At 46.4% G+C, this 23,976-nt stretch overlaps 7 protein-coding genes across 7 annotated transcripts; 4 read left to right on the top strand and 3 right to left on the bottom strand.

Moving 5' to 3' along the window:
• Positions 1-7,838: 7,838 nt before the first annotated feature.
• Positions 7,839-8,433, top strand: N7443_008160 (uncharacterized protein; the record flags this gene model as incomplete). Its single annotated transcript, XM_056888216.1, is given in 3 exon segments — positions 7,839-7,877; positions 7,893-8,269; positions 8,325-8,433. The coding sequence occupies 3 exon segments, from the start codon at positions 7,839-7,841 to the stop codon at positions 8,431-8,433; spliced, it is 525 nt and encodes a 174-aa protein (XP_056739907.1).
• Positions 8,434-10,913: 2,480 nt separating this feature from the next.
• On the bottom strand, positions 10,914-11,313 carry N7443_008159 (Delta(3-5)-Delta(2-4)-dienoyl-CoA isomerase; the record flags this gene model as incomplete). Its single annotated transcript, XM_056888215.1, has 2 exons — positions 10,914-11,102; positions 11,239-11,313. The coding sequence occupies 2 exons, from the start codon at positions 11,311-11,313 to the stop codon at positions 10,914-10,916; spliced, it is 264 nt and encodes an 87-aa protein (XP_056739906.1).
• Positions 11,314-11,740: 427 nt separating this feature from the next.
• On the bottom strand, positions 11,741-13,329 carry N7443_008158 (uncharacterized protein; the record flags this gene model as incomplete). Its single annotated transcript, XM_056888214.1, has 4 exons — positions 11,741-12,070; positions 12,121-12,860; positions 12,916-13,219; positions 13,285-13,329. The coding sequence occupies 4 exons, from the start codon at positions 13,327-13,329 to the stop codon at positions 11,741-11,743; spliced, it is 1,419 nt and encodes a 472-aa protein (XP_056739905.1).
• Positions 13,330-14,719: 1,390 nt separating this feature from the next.
• Positions 14,720-15,558, top strand: N7443_008157 (uncharacterized protein; the record flags this gene model as incomplete). Its single annotated transcript, XM_056888213.1, has 5 exons — positions 14,720-14,792; positions 14,850-15,032; positions 15,094-15,133; positions 15,197-15,428; positions 15,487-15,558. The coding sequence occupies 5 exons, from the start codon at positions 14,720-14,722 to the stop codon at positions 15,556-15,558; spliced, it is 600 nt and encodes a 199-aa protein (XP_056739904.1).
• Positions 15,559-15,872: 314 nt separating this feature from the next.
• N7443_008156 (6-phosphogluconate dehydrogenase) lies at positions 15,873-16,337 on the top strand (the record flags this gene model as incomplete). The annotated part of the gene is made up of 3 exons (XM_056888212.1): positions 15,873-15,942; positions 15,997-16,098; positions 16,150-16,337. 3 exons carry the CDS (start codon positions 15,873-15,875, stop codon positions 16,335-16,337), a joined length of 360 nt encoding a protein of 119 aa, XP_056739903.1.
• Positions 16,338-17,273: 936 nt separating this feature from the next.
• On the bottom strand, positions 17,274-17,659 carry N7443_008155 (tyrosine-protein phosphatase; the record flags this gene model as incomplete). Its single annotated transcript, XM_056888211.1, has 2 exons — positions 17,274-17,388; positions 17,460-17,659. The coding sequence occupies 2 exons, from the start codon at positions 17,657-17,659 to the stop codon at positions 17,274-17,276; spliced, it is 315 nt and encodes a 104-aa protein (XP_056739902.1).
• A 1,367-nt stretch (positions 17,660-19,026) lies between these two features.
• N7443_008154 (FPP/GGPP synthase family protein) lies at positions 19,027-20,149 on the top strand (the record flags this gene model as incomplete). Its single annotated transcript, XM_056888210.1, has 3 exons — positions 19,027-19,143; positions 19,202-19,738; positions 19,778-20,149. 3 exons carry the CDS (start codon positions 19,027-19,029, stop codon positions 20,147-20,149), a joined length of 1,026 nt encoding a protein of 341 aa, XP_056739901.1.
• Positions 20,150-23,976: the final 3,827 nt, after the last annotated feature.

Below are 23,976 nucleotides of genomic sequence, written 5' to 3'. Positions count from 1 at the left end.
CGGCCTGCCGTGGTCCCCTGCTGCTGGCTCATCATCCGTCCGTATACCATCTCGGCCACGTGCGTGGTGTGCGCGGCTTGCAAATCGGCGACATGGCGAATCCATTGCTCATCGTCTATGGCATCCTCGTTCTCCTCGTCGTCGGCCATAACCTCGGTCCCATCCTCGCGGACGTTATGCGGAAACGGTTTGGCATTGCTAAAATACCGTCGGCTAATGGCAATGGCAATGTCTCGGTATGCGGCTAACGTTAATCTATGGTGCAATCGCATCTTGCTTTCCCGAACCAATGCCTCTTTCAAACGCACCGACGTCCACTCGCGTCCGGTCCCGGCATCGATTCCCCATAACTTGCTGGCTTGGGTGTCGGGAATGGCCGGTGACTGGCATATCTGCTGATCATACGCCTGTAATTGCTCGACAAATGGCAATACCAACCATAAATACCACACGATCAACTCGCCCACTTCGCGGGGTATATACCGATGGATCACCTTGGCGTCCCCGCTGGCGTAAAACCCTTTGTGGTACCGCGTGACCAATGCCACTAATCCATCTTCGATGAATACGTTTCGCTGTCCCCCGGCGGCCGTGTTGCGATAACGAATACTCAACAACTCGGGCCCTCGCGCCGGCTGTCCGCTGGTGATATGGACTAATACGGCCAACTTCTCCTTGAAATCGTTGACGAACCCAAAAAACCGTTTGATGCCATCGATACTGCACCGCCCTTCATCCGCGTGGATGAATAACTGCTGCAATGGACGCTCCGTACGCACTCGATCGGACATCCACTGGGCCCCATTGACCGGCCACGACGTGCGTGGATCTTGCAAAAACTCCACCCCGCCTTGGGCTGGTTGAAATCGTCCGCCATGCGGTCCCATGGGATCACGGGAATCTGGTCGGGTCGGCACATCAATACATGGTCGACCATTAATTGCCGCGCACTGGCGCTTAACCCATGGATGAACCCTCGGAATGCACCCATGGTGAACCGCATCGCTTTGTACGATAACTGATCATGGCCTTCCCAACTAATGTGCCCATCGGACGGGGTGTTATAATGGACCTTTAACCCATATCGGCGTAAATCTAACATCCATTCCATCGGGCTGGCGGTGCCGTGGACCATAAATGCATTGGTTATGATACGAATCCATTCGCGGAATGTCTTCGTTCCTTGCCGCGCCTGCTGCGTGAATGCCACTAATGGTGAACTGGATCTCGTGGGTAAATTTTCAAATGCGGGTGAACTGGACAATATCGGTGTGGACGATATATGTGGTGGTGGTGTCGATGGCGGACTGCTACTATACCCCTCATCACCAAATATATATCCGGGATCCTCCATTGGGCTGGGGCCCGTCCACTCCCCATTAAATTGGTTCTGGGTCCCCTGCAATAATTCGCGGGCATCTGGGTCTAACAAATATGCCTTATGTACGATCACAAATCGCGAAATCTTAATCACGCTGGACAAAATGGGCGGATAACTATGGGGGTCCTTCCATGGTCGTCCGCCGTCGTGGTCGCTCACGCCTAACACGGCCAACGCACATACTAACGCGCACTCGTATTCGCTGGACTGGATTTGTTGGTTTAATAATTCGATCACAAAATCCATACACCGTGCTTCGACGGGCTCTAACCGGTTGGCCTGGTCGTCGGGGTTCTCGCTCGGGATTGGGTCGGGACGGCCCGTGTGGGTACGACCCTCGGCGGCCCGCCATAATGCGTCCCATGCTATACGCTGCCGGTGTTTAAACCGGTAAATGGGACTGTTCCACTTATGGGGGGTTTGCGTGCGGGCGAAAAACATCAATATCCGCTGGTATGGCTCGACGTGACGCTCTAACTCGGTGCTCTCGTGCATATATGCCTGTAATGGCTTGGCGGGAATGCTTTGCATATCGGTTCGTGCGGCTTCAATGCGTAATAAATGACCGGTTTGCTTCGTGATACTCTGGCTTTTACTTGCGACGCTAAACATGGCGTCCCATATCACGCGTGCGGTGGCCTCGGGGCCCTCGGCGTCCTCGGCTGGCGTTTCAATGCATATTCGTAATTGCTTGGACGTCTGGCCGTGCAAATAACGTGCCCATCCGGTTCGGTCTAACCACGGGTTTGCCTCGTCAATTGCACCGGCCTGGATGACCGCGGGCTGCTGCTGTTGCTGGGTAAATATCGCTTGTATCTCATCCACGGCTTGCGCGACGCGGCGGGCCTGGGGCGGTGGGGCTTCGGGCTCGTACGTGGCCCCGGGCTGGCGAATATGAATATAATGCGATCCAAATTTGCTACGGAAAAACCGCTGGCAAACGACTCGTTGCATTGCTTGATCTCGCTTCTCCTGTCCGGTGGCCGCCTCGGACGGCCGTGGTTTCCGGCTTTGTTGATACGGGGAAAACTGATGGTTGACCCGCCAATGCTTCCGAATACTCTCGGGGGACCGACATACATACGCGCAAAATGAACACTTAATACCATCAAAATGGACGGTTAAACCCGTGATGGGCTGTTCTACTTACGTGGGGAACGTACTGGGCTCGTTGTGTACTTCGTCCCACTCGTCGATAATGATTTCCTTTACCCGCTGCGCAACACTTATGGGGATACAATGGTCACCCTGGCGTTTGCTTAAATGGCCGATAATATCTCGGGGAACCACGGCATGGCCACATTTCTTGCAAATGGCAACGTGGTATGTTGGATTATATAAAAAATAATCATGGGCGTTAATTGGGTTATCCATATTGACGTTGGAAATATATAACCGTTACTCTATGTCCGCGGTGGATGGACGAAATGATGTCTTGTGGGATAAACGTAAATGATGCTAAAATTGAAATTAAATATTGGGGAAATCCCCCTGAACACTACCCCTCTACTTATAATATGAAACCCTGCTTATTCGAATATGATGGATCGCGTGGTTTGGTGGCTGGTGGTGTACTGGTGTGTGATGGTGTGTGATGGAAACCCTAAATGCCGTCCGGTCGCACCCCATCAAAATAATTAACTAATTTTTCGATCCCTGTAATGACCCTTTAACAATGGCTGATGGGCTTTAAATTCTGCCAAAATACGTGGGGCGCGCTGGATTAAATTTCCCCGAGCTTCGATAGGGATCCGATCAAAAAAAGCCTACTGGTATCTGGATTGGCGTTTCTACTGGTATGTACAAATGGGCTCCCATAGTTAACGAAACCCTAGTCTACTGGGATGAACTGCATCCCACTTACCCCCATGGGATAGCTTCGATAGGGATCCGATCAAAAAAAGCCTACTGGTATCTGGATTGGCGTTTCTACTGGTATGTACAAATGGGCTCCCATAGTTAACGAAACCCTAGTCTACTGGGATGAACTGCATCCCACTTACCCCCATGGGATAGTTAACGAAACCCTAGTCTACTGGGATGAACTGCATCCCACTTACCCCCATGGGATAGCTGTGTACTGACCAGCCCCTGCTCATTTCCCTCACCGACCCAATACAGTCTTCTTGGCTCCGCGGCGCTCTCATTAACCGCCCACAGCTGCTCTCCGTTCAGCATGAAGAACCCATCATCCGAGACTCCCCAACCTGTCACCGTGTCGACAGCCTCGGGCTCTGCCTGGGGTTGGATGATCCAAGCAACCGAGGTCTCATCGGCGAGCACGGCCAGTGCCTGACCGTAGGGCCCGTAGCCGATGGTGCCGTCTCTGTAGGGAGATACTATAATTACCAGTTTGAAAAGTGATCAATAGGTGTACGTAATAGGTAGGTAGTTGGTACAGGAGGAACAAGTAGAAGCTTACGCGTTAATATAGTTCCTGTGGTGCTGTCGTAGATACCCCAACCATCGGTTGTCAGTACTGAGTTATCAAGGGTGGAGATTAGGGTGAAGTTGGCAGGAAACGAGGTGGTTATGGACGCAGCTGAGGCAATAATGCTAGAGATGGCTAGGAGGGATTGGCTATATATCATGTTTATAGCTGGAAGGAAGATGTTTGATTGAGTTGGGGTATGTTTGATAATGGTAGTAGTATGGTGGAATGATATCCTGAGATAAAAAGGCGAAGAGGCTCTTTATACTTATCTTTGGCAAATTCCAGTTTGTGCTATTGAATACCCCGTAGCTAAAAATAGCTGTCCTCTAATACGCTGCATAAGGCCGACCACCGGCCTATCTGGTGCCTTCCTTGACTGGCGATGTGGGACGCCTAAGCTGACTGCTGATCTTTTGATACTTACTGTAGAGTATCTGAGTATATATTTGGCACATATTGTACGGCCGTTCCGCGCACCTAGTTGAGATTGGTTACATTAAAAACATTGTGGCTATTTACAACTATCAGATGTGAAAGCCTTAATCTTACTTTGGGCTGCCTACGGTCCCAGCTAAGGGGCCAAGAGTCAGGTGACTCTCATTGGCTAAAAACCCTCGACTGGTGTTCGTAGGTTATCAGGAACACTGATCACCCGTGCTGCGTGCTCACCCTAGGTGAGCACGCCAGTAACATGTTTGGATAAAATAGGTGATCGTGAACTGGTACACCGTGCGCCGGCGTTTGAGACCGATACTAGTAAAGTACTTTATCCCTGATCTCCACTCATTTGTGCCGTGTTAGCCGAAGCAGAGAGCACCCTCATATCCCATCATTGTAAGAAACGACTATGATGTCTTTTTAGATTGCCTGTCTGCCACCCCGTTTCTCCTTTCGCAAACAAATTGGATCGCTGTCACCCAACGTCGTCACTCCAGCTCACCCCAGCTCACCCTCTTCTCTAGTCTTAACTGTAGAGTACCTCACTACAGTTCTTCGCACCCTGATTCGCCGTACGTGCGTGCTCCCGCGGACCAACGTGCGTGTCTATTTGCGGCGTACCCCATCAAAAGGTCCAAGTGTCCCAGATTATCGTTGTCTCAATCAATCAATCAATCAATCAAAGTTCTATTAACCTGATAGAGCCTAACTAGATGCGTCGAGGCTATACAGGCGCTTCGTCCAGATCCGAAGCAGAACTTGGTGTCCTTAACTCCAGACTCGCGGCTTGCAATAAACAGTAAAACATAGGAAAACCGGTCTCCTGCAGGAGGCCGGCACAAAAAAGAGTGTACTAAATCCAAAACCTAAGTATAGAAAACCCTATATAAAATCAGACCCAAAAGTACAAAGCCCACAATATTCCACTCTTCTGCGTCCCCTCGTCCCCGTAGTATGCTCCCGCCTCTCGTTCGTCAGTCCTCTCTAAGAGCTTCGGTTCTCAATTGATAATGTTAGCGTGGTGAATCGGTAGTAGTTGAGTGTCGACCATTCTCGGTGGTCGGTCTTGGTGTTCGTTGGTGAATGCACAGCGTCTTCACAACCTATCCCATGGCCGCAAGGCCGATCTGTTCGTGGTGATCGTCGGTGTCCGGCTGCTCTTCCACGTGTCGGAACTGACCGAGGAGACCAGTTTGATATATTATCGCAGTGGCGTAGCGGGCCGCGCGCGGGTGAGATACTGTCAGCCTATGGAGGGATAACTTACCGCTAACAAGTGGTCACATTGAAGATTACATTTCCTATGTCTTTGTATGTAATTCTGCTTACTCATGGACTCGAGCGTGGTAACCGCCGAGTATCGGTTGTACGGACTGACAATCCCGTACGGACCGCCAAGCCCACCCGTAAGGGCAAGGGGACTACTCTCAACAGCAGTCTCCGGAGTTTCCTCAATCAATCAATCATTTCAATCCACATTATATTGATTCCGCTTGACCTTATTGGCCGTCGCAGCATACTAGGCAAATATGTCAATACGAATACCGCGGTGGACCGGAGATACAATTATCCTCCATGTTTATTACTTATGTAATCTAGAATCCCCCTATAAATTGGCGGAATCAGGGGTAATACAAAGACAGAGCTTTTGATATCGTTGATTGGTTGCATATAAAACATACCGACAAAATATGTAGTGACAAGGACCCACTCAGTTTGCATTGTTTACCAAACCATTGGGGCCCCAAGAACCATTGCGGTTTCTGACCAAGAAACCAAAAACCATTGCGGTTTCCGAAACCGGCCCCAAAACCCAAACCATTTGCGGTTTGGTTTGGTTTGGTTTGGTTTGGCGGTTTTACGGTTTTTGGCGCACTCTAGACTAGACCATATGTAAAATACAGGCATTAATCATCAGGTTTATGAATGCCAAGACAGTAGTTATGCATAGAAATGGGCTATATTGGGGCCCTCATTGGGCCCCCACCAATGTCCCACTGTTCACGTTGGGCCTTAGAGATCAGGCCCATAGTCCATTGATGGTTGGAGCGTGGGCCAGGATCTCAGGCCTAACCAGGCCTATTGCGGAGGTCTAGCCGAGGATATGCTACCCATATACTGTGGCCAGGGCCCTCTTGGTGTTATCTGAACGCATGAAATTGAACGTAAGTTCTTGTATATGCCAGGTTTGTGACTCGACGCCGTCTCGATATTGCCCAGCTGAAAGTTTGGTGTCGTTATCGCCCGTAGTCTAGGCCATTTCTTTCACTGAGGATCAAGTCCGGTTCCCTGAGGTTAGATATTAGGATAGATAGTGTACGAGTCGCATGAGCTTGAGCCTCTACTTGGGGTGGATAGACGCTACCAATGCCAGACCTCTTGGGGCATCGTGAGGCGTTCAGAGGGAACATGACGATCTCTCACGGGAAGTACTTTCCTTGAAGTGAAACGAAAAAGAAAGGACAAGATTTGTATCGAAATGAGTTCATGCCGTTAGGCTACGAAACTCTGGATGATACAGGGCCAGGGTGCCTAGGCACGAGGGGAGCATGACTAAAACAACCTTGTCTAGCGTTAGGGTCTGGCTTTCAATTAGGTTTTAAGCGGTAGGCGGAAGCTCAATTACCTGGTGCGATCAAGACCCCAGATTGAGTTCAAGTGTCTAGGCACTGACTCAAAAAAAATCGCGCTAGTTGTGCCTAGATACCGGATTTCCTCTGCCACTTCTTATCGTTCCCTTTCCGTTTCAGTGCTCAGACTTTGCCGCTTTTTGCTTACTGAACAGAACTGAGCACGCCTCTGAGCGGTCTGATCTGCTTTCTGAACCATTTGATTTGCTCACTGAGTAGAGCCTGAGTGACGGGGTGAGGAACCGATGAATATGACCTCAATGAATTGCACTACACTAGCCCCGTTCACGTGCCACCTCACTTACAAATTTGCCCCAATTGCCCCATCAATATAGCACGGGCGTCTTCAATATGGCTATTCATCCTAGCAAGACTGCTGATTTCGGCATTTCATTCTACATGCTCCTGGGAACGTTCCTAGTACCACCGTGTTCTCCTAATTGGGCCGTGGAGACTAATAGTGCCAAGGTAATTGGATGGGTCTGCTCTGATGCTTGTATCCTATTCTGGGGCCATACTCACTGGTGACAACATTTACGGGATTTGACGGCAAAATCACCTCTAGCACCAATAAGTTTCTGCATCTATAGGCAATCGTATCACTTTGTGAGATTCCGAACATCCAACTCCTAGGAGCCTGCCAGACCGAACATAGTTCTCAAACAAGTAATCTAGTCTGTCAACTATTTTCTTATTCGCTCATGATCTACTAGGTTCCTAGGAACTCAGGCCTTTTACAACCCCTTAGATAACTGCCCAACGTGTCAGAAAAGGGGTTTTCTTTCAAACTGCTACATAAATAAGCACGCCGTCGCCCTCTCTTGAACAATACAAAATAGTCGTCGCATTCTTTTCATCACGAATCTCTTAGACGCCACGCTCCGGTAATATAGTAAGTTTTCTCTTAGATCGTTTTTGAGAAACGCCGACTAAGCCTGACCGTAGCCTGTTTGAAATGGCCGAACCTAACACTAGCACTTCCCCTGCAGAATCCGTAAAAGCGGCATAGTATAGTGTCAGTGCCGTTTTTGAAATTATCGAAGTAGCTGAGTATAGGACCGAAACTATTAAAGAGCTTTTTCATCTACTGTCGTCCATCAACAAAGCATTAGGGAGATTTGTGTTAACCTTTAATAAGTCGAATCCTTGCAATCTCAGTCATAAAGTCCAGCTTCACCTTCAAATGGCAACTCGGACAACCCAACAGGCCTGCGCAAGATTCCAGGAGGTGTTCAAACAATGGATAAGTCATTTCATTGGAGACTCTCTACGCGAGTCGAATTGGAATCCCTTTGGTGCCTTCGTGGACATACAATCGTGTATGCTTAGCGGGAGGCTACGACAACTGAAGGTAACTATGCACATGGCGATAGAAATCTCCGCATTGTATGTTGCATATCTCTGCTCTTGCAACTATTAGCTTACTGAGTTACATCATTAGGGTTTCCTTTTCCGCCTCGAGAAACATTTTCGATGAGGAGTGGAACTCTATACTGAAGAAAGAGAATACCTTACTTTTAGCGATTATTAAACCGAACGAAAGCCAATAAACACATCAGCGCAAAGAAAGGGCGGCTGAACGTATCGCCTGCGAAGTCAAAGGATCTGGCATAGCAATGTAACGAGACCGAAAATTTTTTAATGGATTGCTGGCCGAGTTTAGTCGGCTACGATAGGGCCAATAATTAAGGCCGGATAGGAAGGCTATCGGAGTTTTGCCCGGTGAGATTTAATAGTCCTACGGGAGCGGCGTCATTAGTTTTAACGGAATCGTAGTAGCTAGGTTTTATGGGTTATATAATGATAGCGATGCTCCGTCGGCTCCTATAGTTTATGCTGATGATGTCCCAGAGACCGCTGACTGAGCAAGGTCGTTTTACCAATGTAGGCTAGCAGGTTCTCTATGTATATCATTATTATGCTCGAATAAGTCCGACCATCGACACCGGGAAATATCTGTTCCAGGTGAGGGCCTGTCAAGGAAGCCCTCCAAAAAGAGCCGCTTCATCGCTTTTGTTACTGTAATTTCAATAGGCCCTTTTTCCTATATTACGGCTTGTCAGTCCACCTTGAAACCCTCAAATTGTCCGAAAATATTCAAGAAATAGAAATGTTAGCGTAAATTTAGACCTGCCTGAGATATTAGATTGAACAGTCGACCGGCTAACCGGTAATGTTTTGCTTGTGTTATGGGGAGAGCAATTTGACCGTACGCTATGTAAAATTATTTATAGACCTTATATTATTCCCGGCACAGCCACACTATATTACGAGGAGCCACAGCTTCGGAAATTTCGAATAGGGCCCGGGTAAGGCAAAAACGTGTCTTTCCGTCATGAAACGCTTTACTGTTTCAACAGTCACTTGATTCTTAATCCATCGCCTTGGTTCCTCGATTCCAATTAATCACTCGCCCCTCAATTCAAAAGTCACCCTAAGTCATCGCTTAATTCCAATTATTCGCTCATCCCCAAGCCATCACTTACCCATGTATAAAAAATGGAAAAGAGTAAAGATTAATTTGGCCCCTGTGAGTATGTTCGATCGTTGGCTTCTAGTGTTTGCATGATCCCACTCGACGAAGTGTCCCGGCATCTATTAACCCCGGACATAATGTTAATTTATGTATTTTTGACGATGGCCATTAATTATCCGTCAAAAATTGGATGAATTCAGATAAGAGTCAATCGGGGGAAGATCTGTACCGAATCGGGCTGGAGGAGTGGTGAATTGAAGGAGCGTGGTGAATTGAGAAAGACCTGAGCAACTCATCCAGTTAAAGCGAGCCTGGTCAGAGCTACCGTCAAAGTAAATAATCTTTGATCTCTTTTACCTTCCTCCGCCGTTCCATTTCCTGCAGACCTTCCCCGCTTCGCTCTCATACCTTATTCGCCCCTATCTCGATCCTTTCAATTCCCATAATGCTCGCAACAATGAACAAACCTTGGACACCCGCTGAGCAGGACAATCTGCAACAATGGTTATCTCGACACCGTCACTTATCATGGAAGGCCAAGTCTGAGGAGTACTACAAATAGACTGGTCACCGTCGGTGCCCAGATTCGCTGCGGGGGAAATACTTCCAGCTGCAGAAAGACCATAGATGAGGCGAGCCTTAAGACAAATGGGATCTTAGGCATACATATGCAGTGAGCGTTTCCAACAAGACTGTACATTCATACTGTACTTGATGCTGACTCAACTCAGACAGGAAGCCTCAGACAGCTAGCTACCTGCAGATCTAGCGCAAATATCGAGCCGCCTTCCGGAGCATGGCAAATCACCTCATTTTCGGGATGGAATAAGGTCAGCACAGCTGCATTATATACCCGGCTATCTGCAGACGTTGCATATAAAACCTTTCTACCATGTTCGAGAAGCTCCAAATGTGTTTGAACCGAGCCATGATAGGATGGCCTTTTTGAGAGCTAAGAGTCGACGGAAGGCACTCTGGTCAAGATAATCAGCCGATATTTGACTCACATCGACGCAATTCCGATACTTCAACGGTTTTTGTCCGACAACTGGGCCAATAATAAATAGGTGCTGTGGAGCGGCGTGCCTCGAAATGGGCCGAAGGCTACCAGATGCAAACATTGACTACTGCAATGGGGCCATTGATGAGAAACGAATGCCCCCAATGCTGCAGGACCGAACCTACCGCCCAAAGTTGGAGTAAATACATTCATGGGGCTTCAGCAATCTTCGCGTGGCGTATAGCTGAGGGCGATTCATTCTGGAGACTTTCTAGGTAGTGGGTACAATGTATGAAGATGGTGATCCATACGGGAAACGATGGACTGCAGTACGGACAAGATCATTGCCAAGATGATGATATGCCGTGGCACCTTTCAAAGGGTTAGGTGCTTAGGTACGTGCGGAATCGTGATCGGCCTGATTCCCTAATTCCCAGGTTTCTGATCCGGTCCTTCCTCACAGTACCCTCAAAGCAACATAGCTTGGAAAACGTCAAGCTCCACATAATTAGGCTGCTGTATTGGCTTAAAGTCCCCCAAGAATGCCGATGTGATCAGCCACTGGAGTTCTTGTTGTCGTTGGCCACTTCGAATTGCGGAATAGTGCGTGCATACCAGTCCGAGCCGCCGTTGGCCATGGATGCCTGGGGCAGATTCGGGTCCTCAAAGACAGCTCTGATGGTTTCTTGGTTGGCCCGACCGTATCCTTCGTTGCAGATGCCAATCATCGTACCACCTTCGGCCTGGATAGTATAGCGAGCACTCGCATTCATCACCCCATTAGTACGCACGTAGTTCCAGTCTCCACCCGAGGGATGATGTGGCCCTGAAGCTTAGGCCCAGATACATGATGGGAATAAACCGGTTGCGTCCACTCACGGCACATCCGTAGTCAATGGCGGGACCTAGGTCGATGTGAAGGGTGAAAGCATATTCTAACCGAGGAGTTGGCATTGTAGCGGCGGCGGGATATGAGTTAAAGCGGTTGGATACTTTGAAACGAAAGATAATTGACCTTGGAGACGAACGAGTTTATATCAGGTTATGTCTGAAGGGAGAGAGAGTTGGAATGATGATAAAGGTAACATTCATGTGTGTAGACTATCTAAATGATAGAGGCGCGAGGAATGTTTGATACCTGACCCCACTACAAAATGTTGAAACAAGGGTTCGATCCCTACTAACCGGGCGCAAGGAGGGTCTGCAATTATGGAGTATCTGGTGTTTACTTGGCCATGCTATCTCCTTAATTATATATAGTTTAAACGGAAACTTAACTTAAAGTTCCTCAATAAGTCATACTAGGAAATGCTGTGTCAGAATCGTCTGGAGAAATCGGGCCTATGAACTGATAGACTCACTTGATCACTATGGTTTTCGTCTAGGTGTACTCTGCGAGAGCATCCTGGCCCAGTTCTCGTCCCAGTCCACTTTGCTTGTATCCTCCAAATGGCACAGTTGCGTCAAGTACGCCGCAGCAGTTGATACCAACAGTCCCACAGGAGATCGCACTGGCTATACGAACTGCGCGGTTGATATCCTGGGTGAAAATAGCACCCGCTAACCCAAACTGCGTATTGTTGGCTTGGGCAACGACTTCCTCTTCGTCAGTGAACCCGATGATGATAACCATAGGGCCGAAGACCTCCTCTCGGCTAATTTCAGCATCGGGAGTCGGGTCAACAAATATTGTTGGTTGCATCCAATGACCCTGATCCAGTGAGCCCATGGTCGCCCTCCTTGGGTGTTAATGGCACATACCTTAGCAAACATAGCTTCCCCGCCAGTGACGAGGGTCGCCTCCTCTTTGCCGCGATCAATGAAGCCCTTCACCCTATCAAAGTGGCCCTGGTTGAACAGAGGCGGGAACTCAACATCTTCGTCAAGTGGATCACCAAATAATTCTTCCACGCTTTCAAACGATGCTTTCATCTGTTCGACCACCTGCTTCTTGATGCTCTCATAGACATATACCCGAGAGCTAGCAAAACAGACCTGGCCAGATAGTACCAGAATACCGTTCACGCACCAGGAGAGGGCCACATCTAGTTTTGCATCTGGGAAAATAATGCTCGGACTTTTGCCTCCCAATTCTAACGCAACTCGCTTCAAATTGCTTCTTAATGCAGCTTGAGCGATTTGCTTCCCAATAAAAGCACTACCCGTGAAAGAAACCTGATCAATATCCATATGCTTAGCAAGGAGACTACCGGCAAGTGCTCCTCCAGAGATGATATTAAAAACGCCTGGAGGGAAACCTGCCTCATTCGCCAGCTTCCCAAGGTAAAGTGTTGAAAGCGGAGTCCTCTCGCTAGATTTCATAATCAGAGTATTACCAGTAGCCAGGCATGGTGTAGCCTTCATGGCCATTCCCATAATAGGAGCGTTGAACGCCGTGATCGCCGCACATACGCCCAATGGCTCCCGCTGGACGATCTTGAGGAAACCATTACTAGTAGGGAATGACTCTCCATGAACCTTGCCACACCAGCCAGCATAGTCTGCTTGGATCAGAATTTCTGCCTTCGACGTAGTTTGCCAGGGGATAATTCTTACATCTAAAGATGCTGACTGCTTGTGGCAGCTCATACCCACGGAACAGCTTAACGGGCTTCACGTTGCACACTGCTTCCAAATAGGCGAGGTTGTCGGCATCTCGCTCCATGAGATCAGCAAATTTGTGTAAGATACACGCCCTCTTCTCAGGGGAAAAAGCGGCCCAGCTTGGGAATGCAGCGCTTGCCGCGGTAACTGCGGCGTCAACATCCTGATCAACTGCTTCGTGCACATTTGAGGTAACAATGGAACCATCGACAGTGCTATAACAACTCAAGCGGGCGAGCGTTTGAGCGTCGACATACTAAAATATAGTCAGTTCTATCTTTCTGTCGCTCGCAGTCAGGGATTCCATACTGCTCCTTAGACAAAGAGTCTGGTCTCAAACGAATTGGTCGCAATACCTTCTGTCATTGTGAGGGTTTAAAATGCAATGCCAGCTATAAGGGAATAAAAACTTAGGGGTCAACCAGAAGATGGTGTCCAATGCGAAGCCCAGATTTTCTGTTAGTTTCGTCAGTAACAGAATGATTGCATTGAGAGGAATAAAAAAGATAATGTACCCAGAGCTATATAAGAGAGTATTAGGATACAAGAGCATGTGATCATGCTCTAAGCCATAATAGTAAAGAATCTTTTATAGTGTGATGATGACCATATGTCGGTAAGTGACGCCCAATGAAATCCTACTATAAAATCGCCACTTTGACAGTTTAAACTTCTCTCCTTGTTACAATTGAGTAAATGCCAAGAGGGAAGGTAGTACATGAGCTTCGCAAATATTAAATATACCGTACTGTGAATCCAATAGGATCCACCTTGCGGTGAATAAATACATACGCTGAGCGCTGTTTGGGTGCCCCTCGTCAACTACAGTGTACATCTACATGTACGATCGAGACACGATCCCCACACCCAATATATCCGATTTCGCAGCATAGATACAGCTCGAGGCAGCAGAGCATTGACGGTTAGAATTGCATATTATAGTGTAAATGATCTTTTTACACTTCGACTTTTCGGCTTAGCTTCATCATTGATCCAGACCACGATGAGCCCGCAGGTGCGTCCGCAAGGTGGGGAGCACATAGCGGTGAAGGTGGCCAAGATCCACAATGCCAGCCAGCCACAGACTACTGTACAAACCAAGTTTTGGGAAGTTTTGGCCGGGAATAGTTTGCGTTTTGCATCCCCGTCGAAGATAGACCCCCTTGCGTGTGGGTCTATGGGTCTAGCCACATAGCGTACTGATCTCTGCATTGATTGGAGAATCTCCCGACCAACCGCAATCTTAATGATTATTGTTGATCATCCTACTTAGCTTCCAGGTAGGGTCACGTTGTGCTTACTATCTACTTATTATTCTAAGCCTATATTTTAGCCCCTCCCAAGTAGGTCACTTTCCAACTACTGGCCTTCTGTCCACATCGCGATTTTTCAGGCTTTACAGCAAAGGAAGTGTATTATGATGCATCTTGCTCACAGTTCCCAGGCTCTCTTAGCCTTAGGCAGTGGTTTTACTCTCCACCACCTATTCTACCGCTTGAGCGAGTGGGATACTAGATCTGTATTTCTGTTGGCTTCGCATATTTCTGTCTTGGTCGCTGGGAGCGTCGGCATTTGGTTTTTTAACAGCCAAATAGAGGTTATCGTTCCATTCTCATCAGATGAATTCCAAAAGTTTTGGCTTCACCACATCCTCGGTGTGTACAGCAGTATGCTGGTCTACCGAGGATTCTTCCATAGACTGGGCAAATTTCCGGGTCCTTTTTTTGCTCGCTTGTCCAACCTCTATTTAACAATAATGTCTTCCAAGCTTCATCTCTACAAGGAGGTTGACAAGCTTCATAAGACATATGGAGACTATGTTCGAACGGGTAATATAATAACTCTTTTTTGACAGAGTATATTTTCTAAGTACTCTTCGAATTTAGGTCCTACCGAAATCTCAGTCGCGGACCTAGTAGCGGTCCAGGCTATTTACGGTAACCAGTCCAAGGCTAGGAAAGGTCCTTGGTATACATTGCTTGACCCGCGAGTTTGTCTATCCTTCACCAGAGACAAGCAAGAACATGCGCGCCGCCGCAAAGTTTGGGATCACGGATTCAGCACCAAGGGTAATTTCTTTTGTTTGGACTATTGAACGAAAAGTATACACTAACATCAAAACCCTCTTAGCAATCCGCGCCTATGAACCAGTCGTTACAAAATATGCATAGTAACTCGTGGAAGTCGTGGATCGAGACCTTGCCAGTCCAATTGATATGACGCGGTGGTTCAGCTACTATGCGTTTGATGTGATGGGAAACCTTGCTTTTGGAAAATCGTTCAACATGATTGCCGAAGGCAAAGAGGCTTACTTCCTGAAGACCATTCGGACGGATATGACAAACATTGGCCACCTCAAACATATGCCCTGGATATTCCCTATACTCATGAATATTCCACTCATAAACGCAAACAACCTGAACTTCTGGAAGTGGATTGAAAGCCAATTCCTGGAAAGGAGTGCTGTAGGTGCACGATAGCGGGATAATTGGGCACAAAAGGCGTGCTAATCGCTATTTACAGAAGGAACTAGAGCAGCGAGATATCTTTTCTTGGATTCTTGACGCGTACAAGAAGGGCCCCCGGACATCCTAAGATACACTCAACCTCCATAGAGATAGCTATCTGATTGTTATGGCGGGAAGGTGATAAAATATTGATTGCTCTGAATGTTCACTGTTGTTTACCTTAATCAGTGACACAACTTCTACAACTCTATCGCATCTTTGGTACCATCTTGCCAGTGACAAAGCTCTAACTCAGAAGCTTCAGAGAGACATTGATGCTCTTGATGAGCTGAGCGATGATACGACCTCCAAGATCGATTTCTTGATGCCACAATCCACGAGACCCTTAGATTGCACCCAGCGGTTCCTTCTGGTCTTCAGAGGCTCACTCCACCAGAGGGTATGACCATTGGCAAGTCATACATTCCCGGAAACACCATTGTTCAAGTGCCCCTGTACACGATGTTCAGAGGTCAGTTCATTTGGAGACCCAAATTTTGATCAGGCTCTAACCCTGATTTACCAGACCCACGGGCGTTTGAGCGTCCAACCGAGTTCATTGCGGAACGCTGGACTACCAGTCCTGAACTCGTCAAGGATAGATCCGTGTTCATTCCATTCAATACAGGTCAGTTTTGGTGGTGTATGGATGAAAGTAAACATACTAATCAAATTGTAGGACCGTGGGCCTGTGTTGGTAGACGGCTTGCACTAATGGAGCTTCGACGGGTGACTGCAGAGCTCCTTCTCCGATACGACATTTCTTTTGCTCCGGGTAAAGCCAGCGATACGTTTCTAGACGACGGGAAGGACATGTTTACCCTTGCTGCTACACCGCTATTCTTGAATTTCACCAAGAGACAGTAAGCTGCAATTGGACGCCAAAATAACTATTTTTAAATTAATTGACGTGGTGTGAAACTGCTGTCCAGTCACCAGACACGAAGCCCGGCATTTACGGTGAATACTAATATTCAATCGTGAGATAATAAACTCCAAGAAAGTCCTACGTAGTCGGCACAGCTAAGGAATTAAGAGTGGGTGCAAGCACTCTCGCATGATTTATGTAAGTCTGTCAGAGTTCATTGTAATTTTGTGGCGCTTCACCGAAGATTCTGCATAGGAGCTATCGAACGGGCGATCTTCATGGCTGCGCATAAGTGGGCCCACTTTTTGCAGCTGTCAACTCCACCTTACATATGCATCTTAGTGGACAGGGCGACTATTGCTACGTTTTGGGCTATTACAGTATCATAGTAGCATTTGTTCGGTATGTGAGCTATCAAGTATGTACACCTGCACATTCCTTGATTTCTCCCTTTCAGCCAGCCTAGTTCTTAGACATACGTACATGGAGTGACGTGGCCACTGGGCCACCGCCAATGATGAACAGTCTAACTGAAGAATCAACTCAAAATGAAGCCAACCAGAGACAATACAACAATGTATAAATTTAACCCAGGCATTTATACGTAAGTACACTTACTGGCCAGCCCCTTGTCGAGATATGCGGTGAAAGATCGACGGGTATCGTATGATAACACAAGGCTATTTTATTCGTCATATGTACGGAGTGTATGTGGGGCCCCAAACGCTGTTTTGCCGTAATCAAATGACTACTCTAATCCGATTAACCCACATCTCGACCAATTTCTGGGTAATGTACCCCCGCCCTACACAATCCCCAGTGTTTGGTCCAGATACACGGTAGTCTAGCTTGAATACTATAGATCTTAATCTGCGTGGGCCGAGTTTCTGGCAATGGAAGCTTTTATTGCGCATTATTTATAGGCAGATCATGTTTTACCTGATACGGTCGATATCCTCAACTGAGAAACCGCAATGATCTTGCGCGTATTGGCCAATTCCACCATATCTTTCGTGAACAAAATGGAGGGTCAAAGCCATATATTCCCTCCTGCAGGGCTGTTAGCTTGCTTTCCTCGCTTTTTTGAAATTTTCGCCCTAAAGTTGATGACATCACCTTACCTACACTCCGTCGCCATCTTTGCTATCCCCGAGGGGTCTTTCTCGCTGGGGTCGATCGATCTCACAATATCGGCAATTTTCGGTTGCAAATGTTCAAGGTGGGCCTCACTTAGACTGAACTCATCTGCGATTGTCTCATGTGGAACCCCAGCAAGTGAAAGCAACAGGCCGACAATAACACCAGTCCGATCTTTCCCCATCGCGCAGTGGATAAGACAGCCACCGGTCTTGTCTCGAAAATGCTCGAGGACCCGCTGGATAATGGCCGATCCCACTTCTAACAGGCTTAGGTATCCTTCTACGATGGCCTATGATAGACTGAGCTCTTGACCTCTTCTTCAGCCGCCAATGTATGCCTAGTACTCACCTCAGGTCCTGTAGTCCGGTATGCTTGATACTTATACACTTGTCTTGCCATAGAGAACACACCTTGCTTGAAAGGCAAGTGTAAAGTTTCAATGCCGATAGGGCTCAGCGTTCTGTCCGGTGCTCCAGTGAAGACTTCCACTTCTCCGAGACTGGTCAAGTCGATAATTGTCGAAACTCCTAGGCTCTTCACGGTGCGCCATCTAGCACTAGTCAAATCACTCAAGTGACCTGAACGGTAGATCAATCCTTCACGTATAACTGTATTGGGAAAAATAGTGCTACTGTATCCCCTAATGCCACGGAAATTAAAGGCTCTATCAACTTCAAGGAACGGGGTACTGGAAAGCGCGGCTTTGTCATCCATGATGTGGTAAGAGCCCTAAAAAATTATGGATTGCAGATGGTTAAAAAGTTTGGGGCCCTCTACTTATATCTTGAGAAACATACCGGATTTAATAGAAGTCATGGCACGTCATTCATATTTTAATGCCTCGCCGTTTTTTTTATCACTATACCTTTTCTGGATAATGCAAAGTACTTTGTCTTATTCAAACACTACCGTTCAAATATAATAAACTTTTGTATTACTAGTTTGCTTAACTTTGAATACATAGCACCCATCCGCTGACTGATGAGGTAGATACAGAAATCCTGAAATATTACTTGCTGAACAAGACCTATCAAGAGCCAATATTTGTCATACTATGTGATTGAGTCAAGTATATCCAAAATTTGCGATCAGACCTCCAATTGGACTTTTTGGGTACTACCGTAACCGCGTGTACCGGTCATTCTTGGATCCATTATGGTAAGTTGAAGGTTGATCTTGTCACCGCTATTTTCTTAGCGCTATAGAGTCCCATGGACCAAGGTTATGCCTGTATCATCAAGTGAACCGATCATATTTGTACGTCCCGCCTGGGGGATCTAACTCTATGACCCTGCTCCAATACCAACATGCCCCCACTACAATACGTTAATGGGCTGAGTCGAGTTTCATGCGACAGTGGTGTGAGCTGAAGGATTGAGACATCGTGAACTAAAAGGAGAACTGATCATCCAATGGCCTTTGGGTACTCCATAATCTGTAACATATAAAAGTAGAGAGCGAAAACAGGGTAATGCTTTGGCTCAGTGCACTTTCAAATTATTATTATTTTATCCAGTTCTCTGTATCTCTAGAACAAACACCTTCGCAATGACAAAAATTGCGCGCCCTGATTTTGATGCCACTTTGGCGTCCCTCTCTCAAACCCTTGTCGATAAATTCCACGGTATAGGGTTCCCTGCTGATGCTATCGAGATGTACAGAAGGGTATGATCAATAAAAGATACAGTTGCGCGCTCAAAACTGATAACTTTCTCTCTTCTAGTGTCTTCTGCTCAACACACAAGGCGGGAAGCTTTATCGTTGTTGGACAGTTCTCGATACCGCGCAGGCCCTCAAGGATGACGCCTTGACCGCAGAACAAACACAAGATCTGATGATTCTTGGATGGCTGGTCGAGATACAGAACGCGGGCTACCTAATCTGGGATGACATTATGGACGGTTCAGAGACTCGCCGTGGACAACCCTGCTGGTATCGCCGCGAAGAAATTGGGCTCATGTCTATTAATGACGGCTGCCTCCTTGCATCGACCGTATTCATCGTCTTAAAAACTCATTTTAAAGATCACCCGGCGTATCACGATCTCGTCGAAGTCTTCCGAGAAACTGCGCTTCAGATTGAGTTCGGACAGTCATATGACCTCCTCACAGCCTCCCGTCATTACGGAGGACTTAGCCAGTTTACCAAAGAGAAGTACGAGTTCATCATCGAGCGAAAAACTGTATACTACACTTCGTACACCCCGATGTCGTTGCCCCTTGTGTATCTTCAGCTTGCCACGCCAAAGAATTTGAAAGAGGTATACAAGGTGGCATTATCCCTCGGTCAGTACTATTAGGTACGCAATGACTACTTGGATGTCTATGGTGATCCTAAGGTTACGGGCAAAGCTGGTAGCGATATTCAGGAGAATAAGTTAACTTGGCTCATCATCGAGGCCCTTGATCGGTGTAACGAGAAGCAGAGAATGGTCCTGGAGGAGTTCTATGGAAGCCAAGATGACCAGGAGGTTGCCAAGGTGCTCGCTATTTTTGATGAACTCAACCTGAAAGATTTGTTCGAGGAATGGAAGGACGAAAAAATTGCTACTACAAGAAAGATGATCGAAAATGTCGACGAGTCAGAGGGATTGAATAAAGAAGTCTTCAATGTATTTTTGGCCAAACTTGATGGAGACGCTATGAGAAAGGTCGGCGTTGCAGTTGTCTAAAAGGAGTTGGCCGTTAAATATCATTGTTGTCAGTACAATTTACAGTAACTAAGGATGGATGGATGACGTTATTTACCCTATCCCATGGGGGTAACTGTAATGAGGCTCATTACAGTTTAGTCAGCATTTTTTTATATAGGCTTAGGGTTTCCCGAGGGGGCAATACCCTAGCGGAAAAGCAACTCGGCCCCCAGTCCATTTCTTCGCCTTCTGATTCGTCCATTCTGCGTGTTCCCGGCGCCCGTGGTGCGTGTACATAGGTTCCCCCGGGTCCAAATCCTCTACCCCCCGACACCGGCGAGTTTGCTCGCTATCATGATCGAGAAAGCCTCACTGTGAATACTAGCAGAAAGCGGCATTCCATATGATCCGAGTCAAGAGCTATCAATAGAATCCTAAGTAAATGATTATGTTGGAGTTGAGTCTTACCGGGAGCAAGAATAGGGGTTGGTTTGCGATACCCTCCAGGCGAGAAGGTTATAAAGATGTATTTTCAGACAAATCCAGTTCCTAGCTTTCTTAGCCCACGACTGCTACTACACTACTAATATCTACTGAAAAGGGGATGGCTCGATGGCTGTCTGACAATACAGACTGGGCAACAGCAACCAACGAACAACACACACACAACCTGCACGTAGTAGAGGTCGTCCTAGGGGAGGTCGCGAATGTCCTTGGTGAGGCCGTGAGGTCGTACGTGCAATCCTGGACACAGCAATCCTAAATGAGGCCGTACGGTTTTTCCCGACTGAGCCCGTATGGAATGTACTTAATATAGCATGTTGAATGAAAGAATGTAGTGAAAACTGGAATGAATTGGGTAGATGCCTCTTCTCTCTCTATCCTCATGTAGAAGCTGCTGCTTACACCTAAGGTATTCGTTACACCTAAGGTATTCGTGACACCTCAGGCCGCAACTGTATTCATTATGTCATGCGTTCCACCACTACACTACGAAATTTAAAGAAATTTAACTGTAAATAAATAACTCATACGTCGTCACCCTAGTGTTCTGAATTTTGACTTGAATTACGTAGTGGGTGGCTAGTTTTTAAGTGGGTTATGGAAAGTTAAGAGTTTCGTTACGGAAATATATATTTAAGGTAGAGTGAAAGTGCTATATTTGTACGACAGTAAATGTATATTTTTCTTTTAACACCAAAAATGCTTTAAATTATAAGCTTCCTTCGGTTATTAAATTGCTAGAGTCTTATATAGATAATTACTAATTTAGATTTCTCGTAGGTGTTCTAGTCATTATACAAAATAAGTTTAAAGATCTGGATTGTTGGACTTAGAGATTTCTATCGCAAAATTTAAGACCACATGACTAGGGGGTCAGGTCTTAAGGGGCGGGTCTTACGGGTCACCCACGGGTAACCTATAGGGACACCCGAAGGACCTAATACGTGAACTAATCAGACGAGAGAATTTTAGCCAAAGTAGGGATAAGTTAATATATTAAACGCGTGTCTTCGCGCGACTAGGGTAAACGAATTCCCCCTATACGATTGCTTTTATTTTATCTAAAACCTCTGTAAGTCCTTTTATTCCTCCTCTCTATAACCTATTAATCTACTATGTCTCAGACCTCTAACGTATACCTATCCTCGGTGATCGAGGGGGTTAGAATAGATAAGTTATTGTCGGCCGTGTAGGGAGGCGGATACCACGAAGCTTTTCGTGGCGCGGGGTACGCTTTTGTAGATGCTTCCCCACCACGGACCGTTGAACTATCCGACCAAGGAAAGGGTTGATCGGATAAAGAAAGAATAATAAGAATAAGATAGAGTGCAAAGGGCTTATGCACTCTAAATGAGTACAATCCACAATCCTCAAACAAAGGACTAAGAAGAAGGTCTTTCTAAGCAGATAGAAAGGGATAGTAGAATATTTGAAGAGAGTGAAAGGTCTGTCATTTCTACATGGTGTCTCGCGCGTATTTATAGACAAAAAGTGGTTAAAGTCACATGCTTTATATCAGATAAATAGAATAGAATCAGGGAAGGAAATGTGACAGAACTGATGGCGTAATGAGGGATATGTCATCGATCTGGTGGGGTAAAGAGGGGTAAGCGGTTTGGAAGGGTAAATCATGTTCGCATCTCTTTCTTTTCTTCTTCTTCTTCTTATGTTGAATAAGAGGATACCTTCACCTAATGTAGCATTGGTCCAAATTCCAACATATCCTAAGAGTCTTCCTTTGTCCAACTTGGACCGACCAGTTGGATAAAGCGATATAAGACACTAAGGGGGTACGCAAAGCCTAGTTGGCGCCACGAACGGCCTCGTGGTATCACCGTCCTTATTGTCCAACAATTACTAGTACGTAGCCACTATTTGGTATGTTCGTGTCTGATACCTTCTATATTCGGGTATCCTAAGGACATAATCCCATCTAGTAGGGGAGGATGTGATAACACGGCCTTATATAGGGATACGAACGGTCACGTTACCCTACTTTTTCTGCCATACGGTACCGCCCTTAAGGCATATTTCTATCCTTTCGTACACTTACTTAGCAATACACACCTTTCCACCTCCAGAATCTCAGTATAAATACATAAGATAGATTATAGTCATAAACCTATTATATAGATATTATATCTAATATCAAAATTGATCTCAATCATATTAATAACCTATGTTATCCACAAACCCACACTGTGCAAACCTATCAATAATACTATATTTTGTTATTAAATATGCGAAGGATGTAGAAAATAATATTCATAAGCGTTTCGACTGAAACAGTGGTAAAAAACGGGAAATAAGCTAAGAGTTATGCAAAAAAATCAGGCAGGATTAGGCCAAATAAGGCCAAAGAAGGCTGTCAATACGAATACCGCGGTGGACCGGAGATATAATTATCCTTCATGTTTATTACTTATGTTTCAGCCGTGCAGGGAGGCGGATACCACGAAGCTTTTCGTGGCGCGGGGTACGCTTTTGTAGATGCTTCCCCACCACGGACCGTTGACTACCCGACCAAGGAAGGCTTGATCGGATAAAGATAGAAAAAGAATAAGATAGAGTGCAAAGGGCTTATGCACTCTAAATGAGCACAATCCACAATCCTCAAACAAAGGACTAAGAAGAAAGTCTTTCTAAGCAGATAGAAAGGGATAGTAGGATATTTGAAGAGAGTGAAAGGTCTGTCATTTCTACTTGGTGTCTCGCGCGTATTTATAGACAGAAAGTGGTCAAAGTCACATGCTTTATATCAGATAAACAGAATAGAATCAGGGAAGGAAATGTGATAGAACTGATGGCGTGATGAGGGATATGTCATCGATCTGGTGGGGTAAAGAGGGGTAAGCGGTTTGGAGGGGTAAAGCATGTTCGCATTTCTTTTCTTCTTCTTCTTCTTCTTCTTATGTTGAATAAGAGGATACCTTCACCTAATGTAGCATTGGTCCAAATTCCAACATTATGTAATCTAGAATCCCCCTATAAATTGGCAGAATCAGGGGTAATACAAAGACAGAGCTTTTGATATCGTTGATTGGTTGCATATAAAACATACCGACAAAGGCAGAAATATTAGAATCAGGCAGCATTAGGTGTCGATGGGCCGGCCCATGGGCCGGCCCATCTGTCCATAGACGGGCCAGACCTTTTGTCCATGGACGGCCCATGTCAATGTCTACTTTATACCCGACCTAGCAGATAATCATATCCAGTCAACTAGGCCTCGGACGAGAGACAAGATATAGAACGAACTTCGGAAGATTATTAATAATAGATAGAAGAAGATACTTCAGCGGTTTAATCGGGTCGTCTACGCGGAATCGGAAGATATATTCACTAAGTAGTGGGATTCATTC

The sequence above is a fragment of the Penicillium atrosanguineum genome (assembly GCF_028827265.1).
Source record: "Penicillium atrosanguineum strain IBT 20685 chromosome Unknown utg000006l_segment0_segment0, whole genome shotgun sequence".
Lineage (NCBI taxonomy): Eukaryota > Fungi > Ascomycota > Eurotiomycetes > Eurotiales > Aspergillaceae > Penicillium > Penicillium atrosanguineum.
This window is presented reverse-complemented; position numbering and strand designations above follow the sequence as displayed.